Source organism: Triplophysa dalaica, chromosome 5 (genome assembly GCF_015846415.1).
Source record: "Triplophysa dalaica isolate WHDGS20190420 chromosome 5, ASM1584641v1, whole genome shotgun sequence".
NCBI classification, from domain to species: Eukaryota; Metazoa; Chordata; class Actinopteri; order Cypriniformes; family Nemacheilidae; genus Triplophysa; species Triplophysa dalaica.
This window is the reverse complement of record NC_079546.1, coordinates 10321588-10342340: the sequence shown is the minus strand read 5'-3', so window position 1 is coordinate 10342340 and position 20753 is coordinate 10321588. Positions and strand designations below refer to the sequence as shown.

General features: G+C 39.3%; 1 protein-coding gene across 12 annotated transcripts in view; it reads left to right on the top strand.

Moving 5' to 3' along the window:
- The window catches only part of ppfia2 (PTPRF interacting protein alpha 2), a 165987-nt gene that overhangs the window by 130561 nt on the left and 14673 nt on the right, over positions 1-20753 (top strand). For all 12 annotated transcript variants that reach the window (XR_008906823.1, XM_056749393.1, XM_056749386.1 and 9 more), the window contains 17 exons: positions 1625-1732; positions 2986-3207; positions 3701-3847; positions 7060-7194; positions 8065-8148; positions 8592-8723; positions 8800-8862; positions 8977-9068; positions 9388-9526; positions 9812-10029; positions 12180-12420; positions 12812-12841; positions 13280-13407; positions 13522-13694; positions 14031-14121; positions 18671-18752; positions 20496-20696. Coding sequence is in view for 11 of the 12 variants with exons in the window: in XM_056749393.1 (XP_056605371.1) it covers positions 1625-1732; positions 2986-3207; positions 3701-3847; positions 7060-7194; positions 8065-8148; positions 8592-8723; positions 8800-8862; positions 8977-9068; positions 9388-9526; positions 9812-10029; positions 12180-12420; positions 12812-12841; positions 13280-13407; positions 13522-13694; positions 14031-14121; positions 18671-18752; positions 20496-20696 (2286 nt within the window). In the remaining variant the exon portion in view is untranslated. The remainder of the gene's footprint in view (positions 1-1624; positions 1733-2985; positions 3208-3700; positions 3848-7059; positions 7195-8064; positions 8149-8591; positions 8724-8799; positions 8863-8976; positions 9069-9387; positions 9527-9811; positions 10030-12179; positions 12421-12811; positions 12842-13279; positions 13408-13521; positions 13695-14030; positions 14122-18670; positions 18753-20495; positions 20697-20753) is intronic.

Genomic DNA, 20753 nt, shown 5'->3' with positions numbered 1-20753 from the left:
CTATTTAGTCGTTCTGCTAGTTCTGTGAACTGTACGTACTTCACAGAATAAAAGCAAAGATCATTTTACCTAACCACATACCCATAAATAGTTAATTCAGGAAAAACTAAAAACTATTTTGAAATGGTCTCTTAATTTTTCTGTGGCTGTGTTTAAAAGGAAAAACTATGATATTGTTGAAAAAACATAAATGAACATATTATGATTAAATAAAAATGTGTGAAGTTAAAAAACATTAAATCACATCATTGCTTGAACAATGTACAAGCGCACGACTACATTGTAGAATGTCGAACTTTGTAGAAGAGTTCACAGAACATTGATCACACGAGACATCAACATAAACAACAGCAGAGGAACACTAGGAAGGGGAGAACTTATATACAACAGATAATGAGTGATACACAGGTGATGGTGATAAACAACTAAAGTCCAGTGATGAGGATCAGGTGAGACGGGTGCTAGGATTTATGGGAAGTGTAGTCCAGTGAGGAGGATGTGCAGACATTGAACTTTTACAGTTAGAGAACCTGGTCTCTTTTGCTACGATATGTTTTGAATTAAAATCTGTAGACAGACACTATTAAACGGTTTCTATTTGATTTAAAGTGGTGTTTTAATTAATACATGCTAATTCACCAGCAATCAACATTACACAATGAGCGATACAACCCCTGCTCGTAAAAGCAATATGGTATCCCGTTGAGGTTTAGTGCGAGGAATCAAATATCCCCAGCTAAGTCATAAAAAGTTTGGTCAATAACACTTGGCTTTTTGTCCAGGATAACAATGGTAATAACAAGTTGGTGTAATTCAGTATTAATTACCGCTGGTGTTTTTACTTCCTGCAGGAATGAGATTCAGAATATTTGTTGCTCGCAAGTAATAAACAGAAACACTAGCTTTTAAAAGGAATTTTGAAGTAAGGATTCAGACTGGTGCGCATATTTGTGTAGCCTTTGCTTTTGTGTGTCTGAAACTCCATAACGAACAGTAATGCAATGACAAGATAACACCAACACGTGAGGCGGTGAGGTATAAATAGTATCATACCATGGTCTGTTTGAATACTCGATTCTGATTGGCTGGAAGGTGTGCATTAAAACCGTTGAATGCACGGGTAGTTTGAAATAAACTGACGAAGATACCTTAGTCGTTTCCACATGTCTGGTCAAAAATTGCACTGTAAATATCAATACCATCTTTAATTTAGCAAATGACCATGGTATAAGCGGGATAATCCATGGCTAGCCGTGCATTAAAGATTATCCAGTACTTGTTTGATGTTACGTGCAAATAATTATCATCCTTGCATAGCTGTACAGGTATGGCTGGGTGATATTATTGTAATCTGTCTTCGATTCACGGAGATAGGATCACTTACCATAAGTATTGATAATTCAAGTCATGTTGTTAGATTCACATTACTTGTTTCACCTGGCGGACGATAAAAAGGCAAAAGAATCGCAAAGACTCGAATGTATTGAAGAACGGACCATCTACTGTAGTTCTACTTGCCATGCGTGTGGACATAAAGACGACATCAAACAGTATAACGCAGCTTGTTTTGGTGTCGGTACTGTCAGTTATTATTTGTCAGTAACTCTCTTTCTCTCTTTTACAGATCGTAGCTTTAAGGGAGCAGAATGCACACATTCAGAGGAAGGTGGCATCAGGAGAGGGGGCTGAGGATTTGCTGGAGGGTACAGATGCACAGAAAGTCCATGGCAAGGTCGGTACCTACAGTGTGCGACTGCTTAAGTGTGGGTAATGTTTAAAGCAGTCATATTTCAATAACACGCCTAAAGTCAACGTTAACCAGTATATGTGGAGTTTTGGAACGTGGATCAATCTAAGGGACCAGTTTAGGCCAGTCACACCAGCCTCAACGGCACCATCAAACATTCCTCAGCTGGTTTAAGCTTTTTTAGCTGGGAGTTTTTAGTCTAGACGGGAAAGAAACTAATCACCGTACAGTCAATACAAAAACTCATCCTGTCAAACGGCATTACCACATCCCATTTATCATGCCATTAAAAGGTTGTCGCAATATTTTCCTCAAAGCGTTAGAGGGAAAATGTGGTTTTGTTACAGATACAGTACAGTTGATGCTGGAAATCTGACAAAATATTACAATTTACCAACTTAATCTCTTGTCATGGATAGTAAATGTAGTGACATTAGTAACACTATTCATACGCTCCCATAAAATACTTATTTATTGATCCGGTCGACTCCCCAGAGTACAGGTATTCATGTGAATTCTGAGCTGAAATTTGTCATTTAACCACACTCGTCAAAACGATTTGCAAATACGAATACAAAAACAAAAGAACAGATTGACAGAAACCAGTGGGAGTGAGTCATTATCAGCCCTCGCAGCCTCTCTAGAACATATTTTTATTGCTGTTCTTCGTGTTCCTATTCTTTTCTATTTAAGATCACCGAATCTCTTCTGATGAAGACATTTAGATCGCTCGTGGCTTCACAGTTCTGACCGAGTACATTTTATCACCCCGTCTGCGCCATGAATTAAATGGAAATAAAGTCTCATTTTAGCACGGCATAAGGAGTGCAAGGCGTGTCTGTGAAAATGTGGCAGAAATCTTTATTTTTGGCTCTGCAGTGGAAAGTCTGCTGAGACTCTGTTTCACACATCGCTAAAATAATGCTGCTAGATTTAACAGACATGAGCATGCTGGAGTGTTTAAAAAGACCACGATGAAAGTGACATCGTAAAGGAGAGGATAAGTGAACGAGCATAAAACATTAAGGCCTTGAAGAAAGAACAGAAAATTAAGGACCCGATTAATTGTTGATGGCTTCAAATGCAATGGGAATAAATGCGTATTTATCCAGAATTACGTAAATATTCTTACATTTAGTCTTACTATTGAATGTGTACATGTATTACAAAAAATGTTTACCGATCAGCCTCACAGCTTTGACTAGAACTGCAGTGTTGTGTGTGCGTTTGTACCGCAGCGGTTGTCTAACGGGTCGATGGAGTCCGGGGACGAGGCCAGTCAGGTTGTGGAGCTGCAGGAGCTGCTGGAGAAACAGAACTACGAGCTGGCGCAGATGAAGGAGCGCATGTCTTCGCTCTCCTCCCGCGTGTCCGAGGTGGAGCAGGAGCTTGAGACGGCCCGTAAAGACCTCATCAAGACCGAAGACATGAACAACAGGTTCCAGAGAGATATCAAAGAGGTGCGGTATGGATGTCAAGCGCAGTCAATGTGAAGCCACTGCTTTGACTGAGATTCTGGCTTTGTCTAAAATCTTGAAAAACGAGATGTAGAAAGACACGAAGATGCTTTCTATTTTTTGTAAAATAATAACATTGTAACGTGATGAAATATTGAATACGTTTACAGACAATGACGTCGCGGTGATTTCTTAAAATAGTTCCCGTAAGAGTTGTCTTCTATAAAGGCATTGACTGAACAGTAGTGAGGCAGAAAGGCAGCTGTCTTCAGTTTTTAGGATATGTTGGATTGAAGATGCTGCTATTGATAGTGCGGTCATGACAGCCCAGAGCAGCAAGTGTGTTTGTCTGCATCTCTTCCATCTGTGTGTGTCTGCTTCACAGTGATATTTGACCTCAAGCCTGCGTGTAAATATAGGGCAGGAGTTTTGATTATTACACCTGTCGGCTTTGTGTATCCGAGTTCCCCTAACCCGTGTGTGTTTGTGTATACAGGCTATGTGTCAAAAGGAAGACATGGAAGAACGGATCGTGACGCTTGAGAAGCGCTATCTCAGTGCCCAGAGAGAGTCCACGTCACTGCACGACATCACAGACAAGCTGGAAAACGAACTGGCCAATAAGGAGGCGTTCCTTAGACAGGTGATGTTTGGCGCGGACGAATGCACAAAACGTAACCGTAACACAAAAGACACAACTGTAGCTTTTGTTTGCGCTCTTGTCGTACACTAACAGTTCATCATCACCATGACTATCACACTCTAAATATTGTATAAGTCTAAAGTCGTACAGTTTCTGTGGGAAACGGTTTGAAAGGGAAGTCAGCACTCTTTGCCTAACCTTGCATCTATCCCATGTCTGTACGCTGACTGAAAAATGACAACTCGATATTATTCAATCCAAAATGGCCACGGTTTTCAAATCTTGGAACCAAATAAACATCCAGAAGACCTCAAGTTAAAACTGCAGATTCAACATATGTGACCCTTGACCCAAAACCAGTCTCAAGTAGCACAGGAACATGGGAACTACCATGAGCCTGAGGGGGACCAGGGCTTCAAGGTCGCACCATCCAGTTTGGTACGGAGAACCCAACAAGAATGAAAACAAATGTTTATCTAACTTTAATATATGGGTCCTATACAAGGCCTCAGTGGATATCCTGTAAAAAATGATCAAGAAATCATGGCAGCTTATGCTTTAAAATTAAATTTAGTTTATTAACTAAATTACAGCACATTTAAATAGCATTTTCTAATATTTTGCTTGATGATTTAATTACAGACATGTGTCACAGGGGCATTTTATGGTGAGAAATCATCTTTTATTTACGTGATGCATTAAATACGTGGATATCTGACGACTTGTGTTTCATATGCCTTAATTTGGTCAATTCTTAATTTTTTGCTATACATCCATTATTAGAATTCTATATACCCGGTACATATTATTTTAAGCGTAGCCCAGGCATTTGACGCAGAGCGAGAACGGTTTTAAATATTCATTATCATCTTAACTTTCACTTTCTATAACTGTGAATGCGCAGCTAAGGGGAAGAACGGAAAATTGTGGGAGGGGGGCCCTTGGAGGGAACTGGCCCCGGGACCCCTTGAAGTCATAATCCGTCCCCGATCAAAATGATTTCTTTATGGCAAAAATCATTAGGTTATTAAGTAAAGATCATGTTCCATGACGATATTTTATAAATTTTCTACCTTAAATATATAAAAAGTTTATTTTTTTAGAGTGGATGACCTGCCACAGTGAACCTGATTAACAATTTCAAAGGCAATTTTCTCAATATTTATTTATTTTGAACGCTCAGATTCCAGAGTTTTAAACCGTTGTATCTCCGCCATATATTTTCAACCAATACATCAGTAGAAAGCTTAGTTATTCAACTTTCAGATGATGTATAATTCTCAATTTACCTATAAATTCTGTTGTCCAGGGTCACAAATGTATTTTTAGCTGGTAAACATGTTTATTGATACAATAATTGAACATTCACTTCTTCTGATGTTATGGTCGGACTGAAAGATAAATTTCGTTTCCTGTGATTAAATAATTGACCAGATTTTGAGGATTCTGAGAAACTGATTTGATTAAAAACATTTTGAACATGCCACAGGAACATTTTTTAATAGATGGCCATAATTACTACATTTCTACTTTTCAGTGGGAAAAACATACCCAAACATAACATGGCCCAAACCTAACTACCGGTAGACCTCCAGAAAGAATCAATAACTGTGGAGTGTTTTTAATTTAAAACAATTAATATGCAATCAAATATACAACAACAAATACAATGATTTTCTAAAGAATACCCTAACCATTCTTTTCAAATGGGAACTGGGACTGTAAAATGAGGAAAAAAAGCTACATTTATATATATCATTAATAAAAATGTGCTGTATCATAATAGTAATCCATTCAACATTTGCTATGTTTTAGTCTTCTGAAGCTATGTGATATTTCATGTGTCAGACTAACATTTAAGCCCTTATTCCTGAATAATCTCCTCCGTTGTAGCTCTAAAATCAGATATGAGATCCTTCAAGATTGAGACCTTTGACCTTAGATGTATTTGGTTTAAATAAAACTGTCATTAACAATACTTTTATGTTTCTTCCTTGTCGTTTTAGTTTTGACGGCAACCAGGGGCGTTGCTAGACCTAAAGCTCTACTGGGGCACAGGCCCCCGTTACTTTTTCAATCACTTTTTTTCTTAAAAACCTGCTGTGTGCAAGAAGTATGCAACACAATGCACTTTACAAACTACAGTGCAACAATACTGGGGAAGGTAAAGACTTATGTATTTAAAAATATTAAAGTATCTTCAACATACTTCAAATAAACTTTATTAACATGGTTGCATGCAATTTATAGAAATAATGAAAGCAGAGAGAATTGTTTTCTTGCACATCTGCATTCATTACACAATGATGACAATCAATAATTACATCTTTTCAAGAAGAGCATATTTTATCGAAAGAAAACCCAACTGAGCCAACTGTAATGCCTATAATAGCACATAGTTATCTAGTTACTGACAAGTTTTTATGTAATGTCCTAAACTAAAGCTAGTAAATCCAATATTTATTGATAAGTACAAAACACACGTTTTTCTAAGCAACAATGCAATTTAACAGACTTTTCTTGTCTATTATTTTCCTCTAATGTCTGAGACCTGACTGGCTATGGATGTTCAGTAGTTTGTTTAATCAATTCTTACCTCCCTCAAACTCATCTCCTAACTCCTAACTGGTTCCATTCCCCTCCTTTGCACAAACCAATTCTGTCCATCTACCGGGCTATAAATGATAGAGTCTAAATAAGATGATCGATATTATTTAGAAACTTACTTTAGTTTCGTCATGTTTTCATCAGTCGCTTGTCGTCACCAACTGCGTGCCGCAGTCGTTGCATGGACAAACACAGAGGGACACGGACACGAAAATTTTAGGTTACAACATTGAATATAGATCCGTTTTTGCCTCTATCATCAGTGTAAATGATTACGCTGACAAACAAAGTAAATTGTTAAAACTTAAACTTAAAATGTATACTGGGGGTCAGCAATCTCATACTGGGGCACGTGCCCCAGTAAAAGGGGTCTAGCAGCGACCAAGACGGCAGCTATCGCGCAGAAGTAAATGAAAACGTTATTATTAGTTTCCGTCAATCTATATTCCTTTAAAACCTCTTCTGAGAGTTTTAAGCGCTAAAACACATAACTCAAAGTTAAACCGTGGCCAAAACGGTTGCCTTTGAAGCGGGACCATCCCATGATATCTGCCGAATGAGGAGGAAACTTGGTCTGATCAGAGACCGTTTGTGTCCTCCCACAGATGGAAGAGAAGAACAGGCAGTTACAGGAGCGGCTGGAGCTGGCGGAACAGAAGCTCCAGCAGACAATGAGGAAAGCTGAAACACTGCCTGAAGTTGAGGCCGAGCTCGCACAGAGGATAGCAGCTCTCACCAAGGTCCTGTAGATTTCAACCCAGTTCTCTCAACAGGCGATGCTGACACTCTTGGGTTTTATCCAGTTTGCAATCTACCCGCACTTCATATTTATACCAAATCTATGTAGGAAATAGTATGGCAAAGGTATCTAGATGGTTTACTGAGTGCATCATTTTTGGGCCAATATTACACATAACACTTTGTAACAATATAGCATTTTATACATTATTTACATTTATATAATTGGCTAGCTGCTAACGGCTACATTTAACCACAAAGAGTTTGCGCTCTGAAGTGTCTTTTTTGAAAAGAGGTACAAGATAACCACTTGATAACTCAACCGCTTTGGAAAATTATCTGATACCAAATGATTTATTCGATATTCATTATAAATGTGCTGCATTTCTCTGTACCGTGTGGGTCGGTAGTCCGATATGGAAGCTAAACTCCACGACATGAACTCCAGTCGTAGGAAGGTGGGGCTGAAAACAAATCTGTCTCATTCACCAAACGCTTCCGTTAGACGTCTTAGAATGTTTCTGGCTGCGGGTATTTCTGCTTCTTTATTTCAGGTACATGTTTATGCTCAGCTGGGATTTTCTTCGCTTTAATAAACTGCTGACGTACTTAGTTCTTTTCTTTAGCCCAGGAGACAACAAAAGCTTAAGGAAATACACTCTGTTTCTCTTTACTTGTGTGCTCAACCTTATCTGTGGTGTTTGGTGCGTCTGCATCTCGTAAGATACTTACAATCACATAAATCCAGTTTAAGATCAAACATCACAGAAGTGGTTTAAGCATCTTCTTTTTCTGCTAGTTTGTGCTTATATGCGTTTTTTCCTTTTCTTGTATGACCAAAAGAAACGTGTGTGTTTGTGTGTGTTGTTCAGGCGGAAGAGAGGCACGGCAGTATCGAGGAGCGTATGAGACATTTAGAGGGACAGCTGGAAGAGAAGAACCAAGAGCTTCTAAGGGTCAATATCATTTTATGTCAATATAGATTACAAAGGCTATGTTCGAAATACTACCGTATACTCATACTTTCTATTACTAGATCCCACAATTCAGTGCGCTAGAATTGGCCTTCCATTTCCAGTATGATTAATTGAAACAATCTGATAGCACACAAACATCTGGGGATTTACATCTGCAAAAGATTTGTTTTGTTTGCTCATCTGCAATACGTCTCTGAGACGTCTACTGTCCGATGTTATAAGATGTTTCTGATTTAGATCATAAAGACGTACCTGTGCTATCTAGGCGATATAAATATAGTGTTTATCTTTTTGTGGTTCATATAATCAATCTGCCTAAAGTTAAAATATCGGTTCACAGAATTCAAGAAAACACACTTACGCGTATAAAGGAGATAAAACATTTGATGTGTTCATACAAATTGTACTTGATGTTTGTTTAGGCCCGACAGAGAGAAAAGATGAACGAAGAGCACAACAAGCGTTTGTCAGACACGGTGGACAGACTTCTAACCGAGTCAAATGAGCGATTACAGCTCCATCTGAAAGAAAGAATGTCCGCTCTCGAGGAGAAGGTACACGGACATCCTACCGTTACGTCAAGCATTTTCAGTCACGTTGACCCCTAGCGTTTTATTTCTTCTCTTTCAGAATGTTTTGATACAAGACTCTGAGAGTTATAGGAAACAGTTAGAAGACTCCATTCAAGAGAAGGTAATTGCAGCGGTTTGCTTTTCGAACACAATAGCTCAGCAGAACGGATTTTAATGCGATGCTTTGCCATCCGTGCTGAGTAAAATGAAACTTTAATGTGCTTTGCGGTTCCAGTCTCATCTCTCAGAGGAGATGGAGAAACTGAGATCTGACTTGGATCAGTACCGGTTGAGGGCTGGATCCCTTACAGAGCCCACACTATCACGGTGAGACCGACATAATCCTTGAACTTCAAGAGAAGGATCTGTTTACAAAATCTTTCGAGCTGCCTAGCTAGACAGCATTCAAGGGGTCGTACGCATGTCGTTGACGTGAAGGCTGTTGTAACTTATAAAAACAATATCAAGGGTTCTAAGCTACTTTGCTTAAAACGAATTCTAATGCAACATCACTAGGTTCGTTTTTAGGAGAGGTAATCCCAGAATGCATTGCAACAAGCTTAATGAAAATATAACTGTTGAGTCATATCATGATTATTATCGATACAAAAAATGATTTAGTGTGATCGTGGGATCTTGAGTCTAGGTCTCATCTGGACGCATCCGGAGACCTTCGCTATTCTCTGGGCTCTCTGGCCGAGACGCAGTCAGACCACTATCGCTCCACCAAGGTAACACGGAGGCCCCGGAGAGGACGCATGGGACTTCGTAGGGAGGAACAGAAGGTTAGAGCTCTTTGCTCAACCAGGCACCGTCGTACCTTAAAATTTGTTGTCAGGGTCAAAACCTTTCAACACCATTAGTAGAACAAAATTTTCATTTATTGTTTCTCTATACAAAGAGAATTGTCATAATAAAACATTATTTGGACAAAAGTATAGTGTCTTATTGAGGTCGGGACCAATTGTTCATTTTACTCACGGTTAATGAAATCTATTAGAGACCAGAACTGATTCACGGAACCACAATCGGATTCTTTTCCGTTCCCATCTATATTTGTCTTCCTCTAGGCGAAGTCTCTGGGAGAGCACGAATGGCGATCTCAGCAGCTTGGCATTCTGGGAGGCCACCCATTCGAGAGTGACACAGAGATGTCAGATATCGATGACGATGACCGGGAGACCCTCTTCAGCTCAATGGATCTGCTGTCTCCTGGCGGTCATTCCGATGCTCAGACTCTGGCAATGATGCTGCAGGAACAGTTGGATGCCATCAATAAAGAGATCCGGTGAGTCCATCTACTTTGACCGCAGCATCTTTTTGTGGACCCGCTGTATTGAATATCCGCTCTGTGGTCAAAGTTTCAGAGATGTGGCTTTCATATGAATACATTTCTTAAAGCCTGATGGTCACGACTGATGTTTTATCAGAGTTAAGAAGAAGGAATTGCTTGTCTTTAATGCTTGTAATGCGATCCCTTATCCAGGAAATCTGTGACATTTTATTTTGTATGGGGTACATATAATATAGTGTGTTATCCTGCATACAATAGAAGGTTGTTTCATCATAATACCACCTAAAGGAAGCTTACGCGCACAAAAACAAAGGGCCTAAGACTGAACCTTGTGGATTATGTTGGACAGTTGTTTTTTTATTCAAATTAGGAGAAGAATGTTCATACACAGCATAATTTCACAGTTTTTAACTATTTATTTTAATCTTAATGTTCACATTTATGTTAAAATGTTAACATTCCAGAGTCGTAGATCATTTGAATCCGGTTACTCATTTCTAGCTCATTTAATATTGTTCCTGTTTTTTATTTTCATTTTCCAGGCACTTACAGAGTCTGACTCACATAAACTGATTCTGCCGTGTACTCTTGTTTATTGATTATTAGGAGTTTGTGCTTATTTGCCAGACACTTTTTAGCAGACACTTTTCATCCAATGTGACTTCAGGCATACTGATTTCGGAGATGATTTTGACAGCAACCTCTGAGGTTCTTTTCATCCGCAATGCAAAAAAACAGCTACTCCCTGAATAATCCCTTAGCTCATTTGAGTTCATCGAAACTTTTGAACTTTTTAAAGAGACAGAACCTGTTCTTCTCTAAAAGAAGAGGCTCTTTCACAAACGTAACATTTGCAGTTCTAGGATAGAATAAGCCTTTGATGACTCAAAAAGCTCAGAAAGTATTGTGCATTCAGGCTCAGTATATGCAGATTTTAATATCACCCAGAGTTCAGGGTTTCCCCCGTAGGCTGTTCATGCTGTGCATACGGTGGAGGCTCATTTAACACTCGAGAACTCGAGGCTGGAGTTCAGTTGAACAACTGTTATAAAAAAACAATCGGTCGGATAAGAGTAATGGGGTGGTAATTCTATGCAGTACTTTTTGTCGAATGCTCCCCGAGCACAGTTTTTTATTTATCTGTTTATCTCATCTCACATTTTGGAGACTGTATTTAGCCAGACTGGGATTTGAACCAGCCACCTAAATTAGAGGAGCGGTTCACTTCAAAATAAGCCCCCTTTGACTTTCCATGGTATTTTTTTTTATTCCTACTATGGAAAGTCAATAGGGGCTTATTTTGAAGTGAACCGAATAAGAGAGGGTTCAGCCACCTCGGAAATTAATTCATACTACAAAGGTTGTCAAGCGCTCGAGTCATATGCCTGGCAAGTTGTAAATTTTTGATCAGTTTGCATGTAACAGATAATATATATGTACCATTTTTTATAAAGTCGAGTGTTTTGTTGGATTTAAAGCAAATAACATGCTTAACATGTACAAAAAGCAACATTTCGAAACGGTATTCATTGCTAAGGCAACTCCTATAGGCTTATTTTCTAACAGTTCTCAGGAGAGAGTAATGTGTGACGAAAGATCAAACCAATATTTTTACACGTTGCTTCCTTAATCTCTGAAGCACTAGAGCAAGGTTATCTTTAAAACATGCCCAAAGCCATAACACAATGTCACAAAGGCTATATGTAGATTCTCCGAGCCACCTGAGAGCTGTGGTCTCCATGCACGGATGGCATTTCCTGTTGGCGATTTCCCCCCTCGTAACTCAATAATCAAATCATCGGGGCGGGCCGTGCCATTTTTCTCTTTAGATACACAGCTGGTGGAGACTGGCATGTGTACAGCAATTTAAAATCACAGCACCGTCTGAGACCTGAAAATAATGACGTGTTGGCAAACTTAAGCTTTTAATTCGCAATACACCTGTGACAATACGATGACCTTGAGACTTCTTTTCCATCTTCATTGCGTGCAGCCTATTTGAAATGATCTATTATAGCAAGTTATAATTAGACGTTGGTTGTTCTAGCTAAAGCGTTTTAACACAGCAGGCCAGAATACCGTGAGCTTATTGTCGATAAATCTGTAATGGTCCTAGTGTGGGCTAAACTGCCTCTAATCTCCAGGCTGATCCAGGAGGAGAAAGAGTCGACGGAACTGAGGGCAGAGGAAATCGAGAACCGCGTGGCCAGCGTCAGCCTGGAGGGGCTGAATTTGGCGCGGATGCACCATCCTGGAGCCTCCATCACTGCCTCTGCCACCGCCTCATCTCTTGCCTCCTCCTCCCCTCCCAGCGGACACTCCTCCCCTAAACTCACGCCCCGAAGCCCCGCCCGCGACATGGAGCGAATGGGCGTCATGACCCTGGTACACATAACTTTTTTGTAAAGCTTCCTCAAATTCTTGCGAAAGCCGAATTTTAGTTAAAACTCCAAACACATCAATGCAACGTGCATACAAATGTTTTATGCATTCTTTACTGTATAAAATATTTGAATAAAGAGTAAATATGTCATTTATCCAAAGTTGGATTACTTTTCACACTACGGTATATATACAAGGCGTATACCCATTTTACGAATTCTCCATTGAAAAGTGTACTGCCTCTTGTGAAGCCTCAAAGCCAGGTAACCCATCAAAACTATATGGGACGTTTTTCTATTTGTTATTTTATTTATAGTCGATTTCAGTATCTCATTACCAATAATTCCTTTAACAGGAGCCAAAATGCTAACGTTTATTGTTTTCCATTCCACAGCCCAGCGACCTAAGGAAACACAGGAGGAAGGTACCTTACATCTGCTTTCACTGTTTTTATGAGCAGCATCAGAGACTAAGAACTTGATCTGTTTTGTTATTTTCACACTCCAATAAGTAAATCAGTCGAATTTACTTAATGCCAATTCAAAGAAATTAAAACGGCATAAAAATATCAATATTGAGAATGAAATATCAATATGTCAATGAAATCATTATTTTTGACTTTTTGCAAAATAAGGTAATTGTGGAGCGTAAACGTAAAAGTAGCGCGATTTAAAAATAATAAATAATTAAATTCCATTCATTTGACCACCTCACATCCAAATAAAAACGCCTCAGGTCTGCATTTCATTTGCTTCTTAAATCCAACCTCAGTTCTGATAAATGAAATTACCATCGAATCGTATCTCAGTTGAATTCCGAATGTCGCTCATCCCTGACAGTGTTGTTTTCCGTCCCCTCGCAGATCGCAGCAGTGGACGAGGACGGTCGCGAGGACAAGGCCACCATCAAATGCGAGACCTCTCCACCCTCCACGCCTCGCCAAGTCCGCATGACACACACGCTACCTGCTTCCTCTCACAATGATGCACGGTGAGAGCCAAACGCGTTTCCCCAGCAGGAATCGGAAACGTGGCATTCAAGCACAACCCTGCTGCTTTCTGCTGGCACTTATTCTCACGTTTATTTATTTTTTCGCGTCCTCAGCCTGACAGCTGCATTAGAGTCGGAGGCTCTGAGCAGTGTAGCCAGCAGTCAAGACTCCCTTCACAAGCAGCCAAAGAAGAAAGGAATCAAGTCCTCCATCGGTCGACTGTTCGGCAAGAAAGAGAAAGCCAGACTGGGACAGCTGGGAAAAGAATTCATGGGGCCAGGACAAGGTATTACACGCTAATCTTCAGAGAAACACAAGTTATTTCACACAAAATTTGACATGACAAGGAATATGAGAAAAGAGCGTAACATATAAAATATAATACCCCTCAAAAAAACTTTCGCAACATAATGTATATAGAGCTAAATTACGAACTAAACATTTAAAACCCGTTTTTAAAAACCAAACCATGTGCCATAGACTTATAGTAAGTCCACTGGCGAATATACAAAGTTTGTTTTTACGAAGGAACGGACAAGCTCAAATAATTTTCCGCGCTAACCGAAAGCATGACACTGAATAAAAATAACAATGAAGTAAAAAATATTTTTCCCATCATTAGGAAACATGTCCGATCCTGAGCTTATGGGTCAGGATATCGCTGTGGGAAAGCTAGGAACACAGGCGGAGAAAGACCGCCGCCTTAAGAAGAAGTGAGTACTTTTTCTGTTTGGAACCACCCGTTTGCAATTTTAGTTAGATGTTCCGCACAACGGACACGACTGTTTGTAAACATGTTTTGATGTTGTTATGTCTCACATACGTCTTTCATAAACCGATAAGATTGAACAAATGTGTCTGCACTGTACTGCCTTAGGCCAGAAACACACTCTATGCAAGCACAATGCTGTACCTCGCATTATAAACCTCATTACTCTGTAGAGTTACCTTCAAACACCTGTGCCATTAAACCAGAAATGTTAATATTCAAAAAGATATCAATGATCTGTATCAATGTATCAACCTACTAAGTAAGTCTTTTTTAAATAGATGTGCTGCCGGGACAGTAATGCCGTAAACTTTTATATCGCAGTGTATTATTGTACTTGTTTAGAGTGTGTTTTGGGCCTTAAGACAAGAATACGTTTACGTCCTCCTGGTGCCATAAATCTTTTAAAAGTGAAGAGTGTACTTTTTTCATTATTGAAACTTAAAATATTAGCTTAATGTGCCGAAATAGCTGGAAGGACTCTTTTTTTGAACCTGTGCCTATTAGTACCGCAAAGGTACCTGTTAGGACCTTTCTAAAGTGTACCGTCCGATTAGCAGCTTTCATCTTTTTCTGACAGTGCAGTTAATCCAAATTTTAGAACTCCCTCTAAAAATCTATCGTATAATCTATCATTTATATGAATAAAGACACATTTACTATTTACAGAATTTTTATGGCCCGGTTTTTAGATACAGGGTCACCAGTGGCATGAGTTTTGGACGGGACTGTTAATTTGGTCCGATCAATGGTAGATTGGGAAATGTTTTTGTTAACATTAACTATTTTCGCAATTCATAAGAAACTACACTCTTCGCCTAGATATACTATTATCAGTATATATTTGTGTATATTTTAGTAGTGGTAATCAACCTATTTTCCATACCACGTAGTGTGTTGTTCAAACATAAAAAATAATGTAAACTTGCGTGATTGTTGTTTGTTTACTGTGTATTAACATAAGAACGTGCTGTGCCTTTTGAAACAGGATTGGGAGTTTGTTGCATACTTGGATGTGTCGATGCCTTTGAAGCATGTCGATAAAGTGCTTGCTGAAATTCCATTTCTTTGCCTAGGTGCTAATGGTTGAATGTGACCGTTTCATGTAATTTGACTTGTGTCGGTTTCATCCATCGTGGCGTCACGCGAGGCAAACAGCTCCCCGCCGCTTCCATCGCACAGTCACTCTTTCTGCATGCTGTATGATAAAAACTTTCAAAAACAAGATCTGTTCAATTGTTACCAATAAGGGTACATCCAAAAACACGAGAACAATTCCTCGATAGCAGTGCACGTAACTGAGCCGAGATGTTTTCTAAAGTCTACATACAGTATGCTCAATAACAGACATTTAATTTTGTCTTCCATCGCTTTCTCTTTTCTTTTGTCTTTCTCTCGTTCTCCTCATCTGACTGTATCAGCGGGTAAGTTTGGTTTTTGTTGCCGAGACTTGCTGCATTTTTCACTGTCAACGCTCTGTCCATGTCTGTCGTCATGTTCCTCAAGTGTCTGTGTATATCTTCAGGGGGTTCAGACATATTTCTTTTTTGTACATCTACAGACCCCCACTTCTGCTTTCTTTTTTTTCATTTCAGTGTAAATGTACTTCTCCCCCTCTGCGGTTCTATATAGGATGCATCTCTGCCTGGAGAGAGAACGTGTGCCTTTCTAACAACCTGTTCTCGATCTGCCATACCGAGGCCTTTCTCCTGTGTAAACGTGTGTGCGTGTGTGTGTGTGCGTGTGCGCGCGTTTGTGCGTGCGTGCATCGTGTGGCGTTTTCAATAACCAGGTCTTGTCTCTGGTTATGGACTGTCAGCTCATTGGTTCTTCCCCCGCTGTATATCTCTTTCGTTTCATTTTCTATCATAACTGTTTCTCTCCCCGCTCTGCTACGGTATGTTCAGAGGATGTCCCTCATACGCATTACAGTCAACCTGAACATATCTAACGGGACATGTAAACATAAGGAGAGATACAACAACATCACCACCATGTAGGCCTTGCTGTCATTCTAGGTGACAGAAATGAGCCTTCACTGGAGGTTATTTCACCGATGTGGTGCCGACGCTGGTGTTGCAAGCCCGGTCCGACCCCCTTCCACAACTTTTGTGTTTTATTTAAAAGGATGAACATCGAAATGAGTAAATTTCATAATATATGATTGGTGTATGTATATTAACATGGATAGACTGTATAGAAAACATGAACGGAGTTGGCAGATAGCTACAGTCACAATCCCAATATAAGAAATGTAAGACAATTTGGACAACAATACTGTCGCAAAATAAGATTTTCACTCGTTGATTATCGTGGTAAATCAATCCATTAAAATATCTATTGAAATTAAATTAAGTAATTTTTTTATGATAAATATGTCAATTAAATGTTCAAAATAAAATAAATAAATTGCTATTGTTCAAAATTTTTATACATTTTTATTTTGTGTTCTGTTTTTTGGTCGATGGTTAATGTTAAAAAGACTTTAGAAAGCCAAAGAGAGTTTGTGAATATTGTGGCATCGAGTATCAACCGAATTGTGACCTGGAATAGTTAACGATGTTTATAAAAACGTATGTACGGTATTAATACACTTTCAATGATAAAGTTTACTAATATACCAGGATATTCTGACATCTCTACTTGCTACTTGCTGCTAATTCAGTCCGTCTCCTTGCAATTATACGTTTTGACATTTCTTTCACATATTTTTATTCTGTGATAATTTATTCATAATTTGCTGATTGCCTAAAATACACTAAAAGCAAGATTTCAAGCACACTGCATTAGGATTGATTGTGGGCAGGTTAAGTAGAAACGTAAATTCAAATTGTTTTGAAATCGATCTCCTGACTTAAGACCGGCTCCAGCACCGGTACCGGCACCATTTGGTGGATTATATACTTCACTGATCAACAATTTTGTGAGTCAGAACTACATAATCACTCGCTACAGCATCTGTTAAATGTCTTCAAAACCCTACACGTCATTCGAGCGTCCTTACTGTACCCCCAAAACATGCGGTTGGATTGTGAACCTGATCAGAAGGGGAGGAACATCCAACTGCTACTGCAGCATCCATCTATCATACGATTCTCACCGTTACATGTCCTGTAGAGCTGCCCTTTAAAGACAGTTTCACCAAATAAATAGTAGTATGGAGTTATACACATTTTATGACTCTAAATGTCATGGTTGGTTAATGATCCTTAGAGACGGGCGTCTTTGTTATTCCGTTATTAGGAAATAGGACAGGCTAAGCTACGAAATGAAAAGAGGCAACCTTGGGAGAAGCTAGACAAATTTCCCAATGGAGAACATCGAGGCGCACGTGAGTTCTGAAGCAGGGTTGCCAGATCTGCGGTACAAATGCGTCGAAATGGCATAGCTATTATTACTAGCCCAACATTTGTGTTAATGATATCTATTGAAAGTGAAATAAATGTAAAGAAATCATTGGAAATAATGAAACGATGCAGCAATATCATTCAACTGAAACTTTTGTTGCTCTTATGGCAACAGTTAAACCAGTACCATTTTTTCTTTACAATATTACGATACGTATACAATTAACACGGTATCAATAATTGTGGTTTTCCATAGCATGTTATCGACAATACCGATACTTTGTGACACCCGTAAACAAAGCTCAAAATGTTTCTCTCCCATACCCTAAGTGCATACCGCACAATTTATTGAGTCACAATATAGTAATGATAATAAAGTAGCCCTCTCGTAAACAACATCTATCCACATTTATCCCACGTAATCAAAACAACTGTTTTAAAAAGTTTACAAAGTAACCCACTTCCGCAGAAAAACCCCAGACCTGGCAACCCTGGTCTCCAAAATGTTTATGATAACAGCCTCGTCTATCAAGAAAAACAAGAAAACTTGTTTCTGCTCTCTCTCGATAAGTCGCAGCATTCGAGTTTCCCGAAGTTCTGAACACAATCTCGATTTTAAAAGCGAGGAGCAGGTCACAGCAAGAAAATGTCTCCATGCCTTTATCTGAGACACAGGAAATTTCGGTTAGCTTACGTCCCAGCAGGATTTTATTCACCCATGGTTTTATCCCACCACAACCGCGTCTTTGATTCTTAACCAGAAACACAGACTCGGTTTTGAGAGAGACCGTGAATTAAATTTCAGAGGTACACGAATGCGGAGCAGTTATTGCTTTTGCTTATTTACAGAAAGGACATGAAAAGAAACGTAACATTGTGTTTAGCAAGCACAGAGTGTGAAATAAAAAACTCTGCATACTTTTGAATTAAATGTTGGTCCGATCACAAATAGATAGTGACCATTAAAGGGCAGGAAACCTGGCAGAGACAGATAACACATCTATCTTTCTATCCGTGTATGTTTTTTCTCTCTCTTTTTCTGTTAAGTTGATGATTATCTCTCAGGTGGGCTGATTCTGTTTTTCTACTCATCTCTCTCCGTCTCGCCCTTTCTTTCTTTCTTTCTCTCTCCCTCTCTCTCTCTAGGCACGAGTTGTTGGAAGAAGCCAGGAGGAAAGGATTACCCTTTGCTCAGTGGGACGGCCCTACGGTTGTCTCGTGGTTGGAGGTGGGCGGCACTGGCTGGCAGCAAAACAAATTTCACAGTCATAAACTCACAGAGTTGTAAAGTTTACATATAAGATAAATGTGAAGCTGCTGAGTGCTTAGCACGATGCCGGTTGGTTTTAAGTCGTTGTTATATTTGGTTGTCTGCAATTTTGGCAGACCTGTATATAGCATGAATTGTGCTTTCCGTGGTTTTTCTTTGACTTTTTCCTCATCTGCAATGTCTAGGAGACGTCTGCAGTCAGATGTCATATAGACATCTAGAAGTTGTCTGTAAGATGTTTTTGATTTAGTAGATACGTAAAACAGCCCTTTCTCAGATGTGTAGCAGATGTTTTCACGCAGCAGATGTTTTCAAATGCTCCAGATCTTTAGCAGACATCTCAGAGACGTACCTGTGCTATCTGTGTATATTGTGGTGGTGAGGTATAGCTGGACTAAGATATCCCAATATATATTGATATATATATATATATATATATATATATATATCCTTCCGAATCCCCGAATATACAAATTTTCCGTTTTATAGGAAATAAAACTACATTTTAAACTATTTAATACTCTGTTGGCAAAGTTGACGAGCACTTTATATCAAAAGGAAAATCACAAAATCTAGAGATACGAGGTTTCGAAAAGACAGCAGCGATATGAAAGATAGGTTTGGATTACGTTGCTATACGGCTGGTACAAATGTGGGTATTATACCCTGACCTGGACGATGAGGTGACACGAAAGACGGTGATTCTTTTTCTCGAGGATTATTGTACATTAAGACAATTTCCCCGAGTAGGGTTGGGTCTTCTTCGCTTGCGAAATGGCAGTTTGACTGTTCTGTGAGGTTAAACTAACTCCAGGCCTCTTTAAGGGCAACACAGGTCAATGCCGTATTAAATTGGAACATCAGTTTTGCTTTAGTTCAGCTGTAGTCGAATGGCTTTGATTTTAAGTGTCACGAAACCTCCCCTGTAAGTAACATTCTCCCTCACCGTGTTTTTTGAAAAATGCAATTGAAATAAGCGCGAATGCTGTGAGAAGAAGAGCCATTAAAAACCGCCAAAGGTTCCGCCATGGGAGGCGGGCACTCCAATCACAAGGCGCTTTCATGAATAATTAGGAGAAACGTCTTCTCTTTGGTCAAGAAAACACAGTCTCATGAATAATAATGAGATGCCGATCCATCATCGATGTACTTTAGAACATCCTCACGTCACATCCTTTGACGTTGGCCAGATGAGGATTTTAAACCCGGAAGGCAAAAATAGCACAAAAGAGCTCGAAATGAACTAGTTTTCTCTACTGTAATAACTTACAGTTGCTAACATTGTTTTCTATGATGTGCAACACAACTAACTTGGTTTACATCTAATTAAATGTTGTTTAGTGTTTTATGGCTCTATAAAAACATTTCTAATGAAAGTACTTTTAACCTAAGTCAGTTCATGGTTAATTTAAAGGTGATGTTACTTTATGCTGTGACTATACAGTAAATACGTCCAATGGCATACGTTTAAAGCCGAGCTTTCTTTTTTACAGTCCTTTACACCTGTTTAAAAAGTGTCCATATTTTTCACAAAATTAACTGTTATATAGCGAAGGCATCTTTTGACCTATTATGCAATGGCACCACCTACTGGTACAGTTTGGAATTTATTGCACTTCAGTAGACTTTTATGTTCTTTTTGTTTCATTATATTTCATATTTACGGTATGTGTTACACATGATATGCGTTTGCTTTCTTAGCTGTGGCTGGGAATGCCAGCGTGGTACGTGGCGGCATGTCGTGCCAATGTCAAAAGCGGTGCTATTATGTCGGCCCTTTCGGATACCGAGATCCAGAGAGAGATCGGCATCAGTAACCCGCTGCACCGTCTCAAACTACGCCTGGCCATTCAGGAGATGGTCTCGCTCACAAGCCCCTCCGCTCCACCCACGTCTAGAACCGTGAGTACATGCCCACGCACAAGCTGCATTTTTCAATAACATGCATTTTCTATAGTA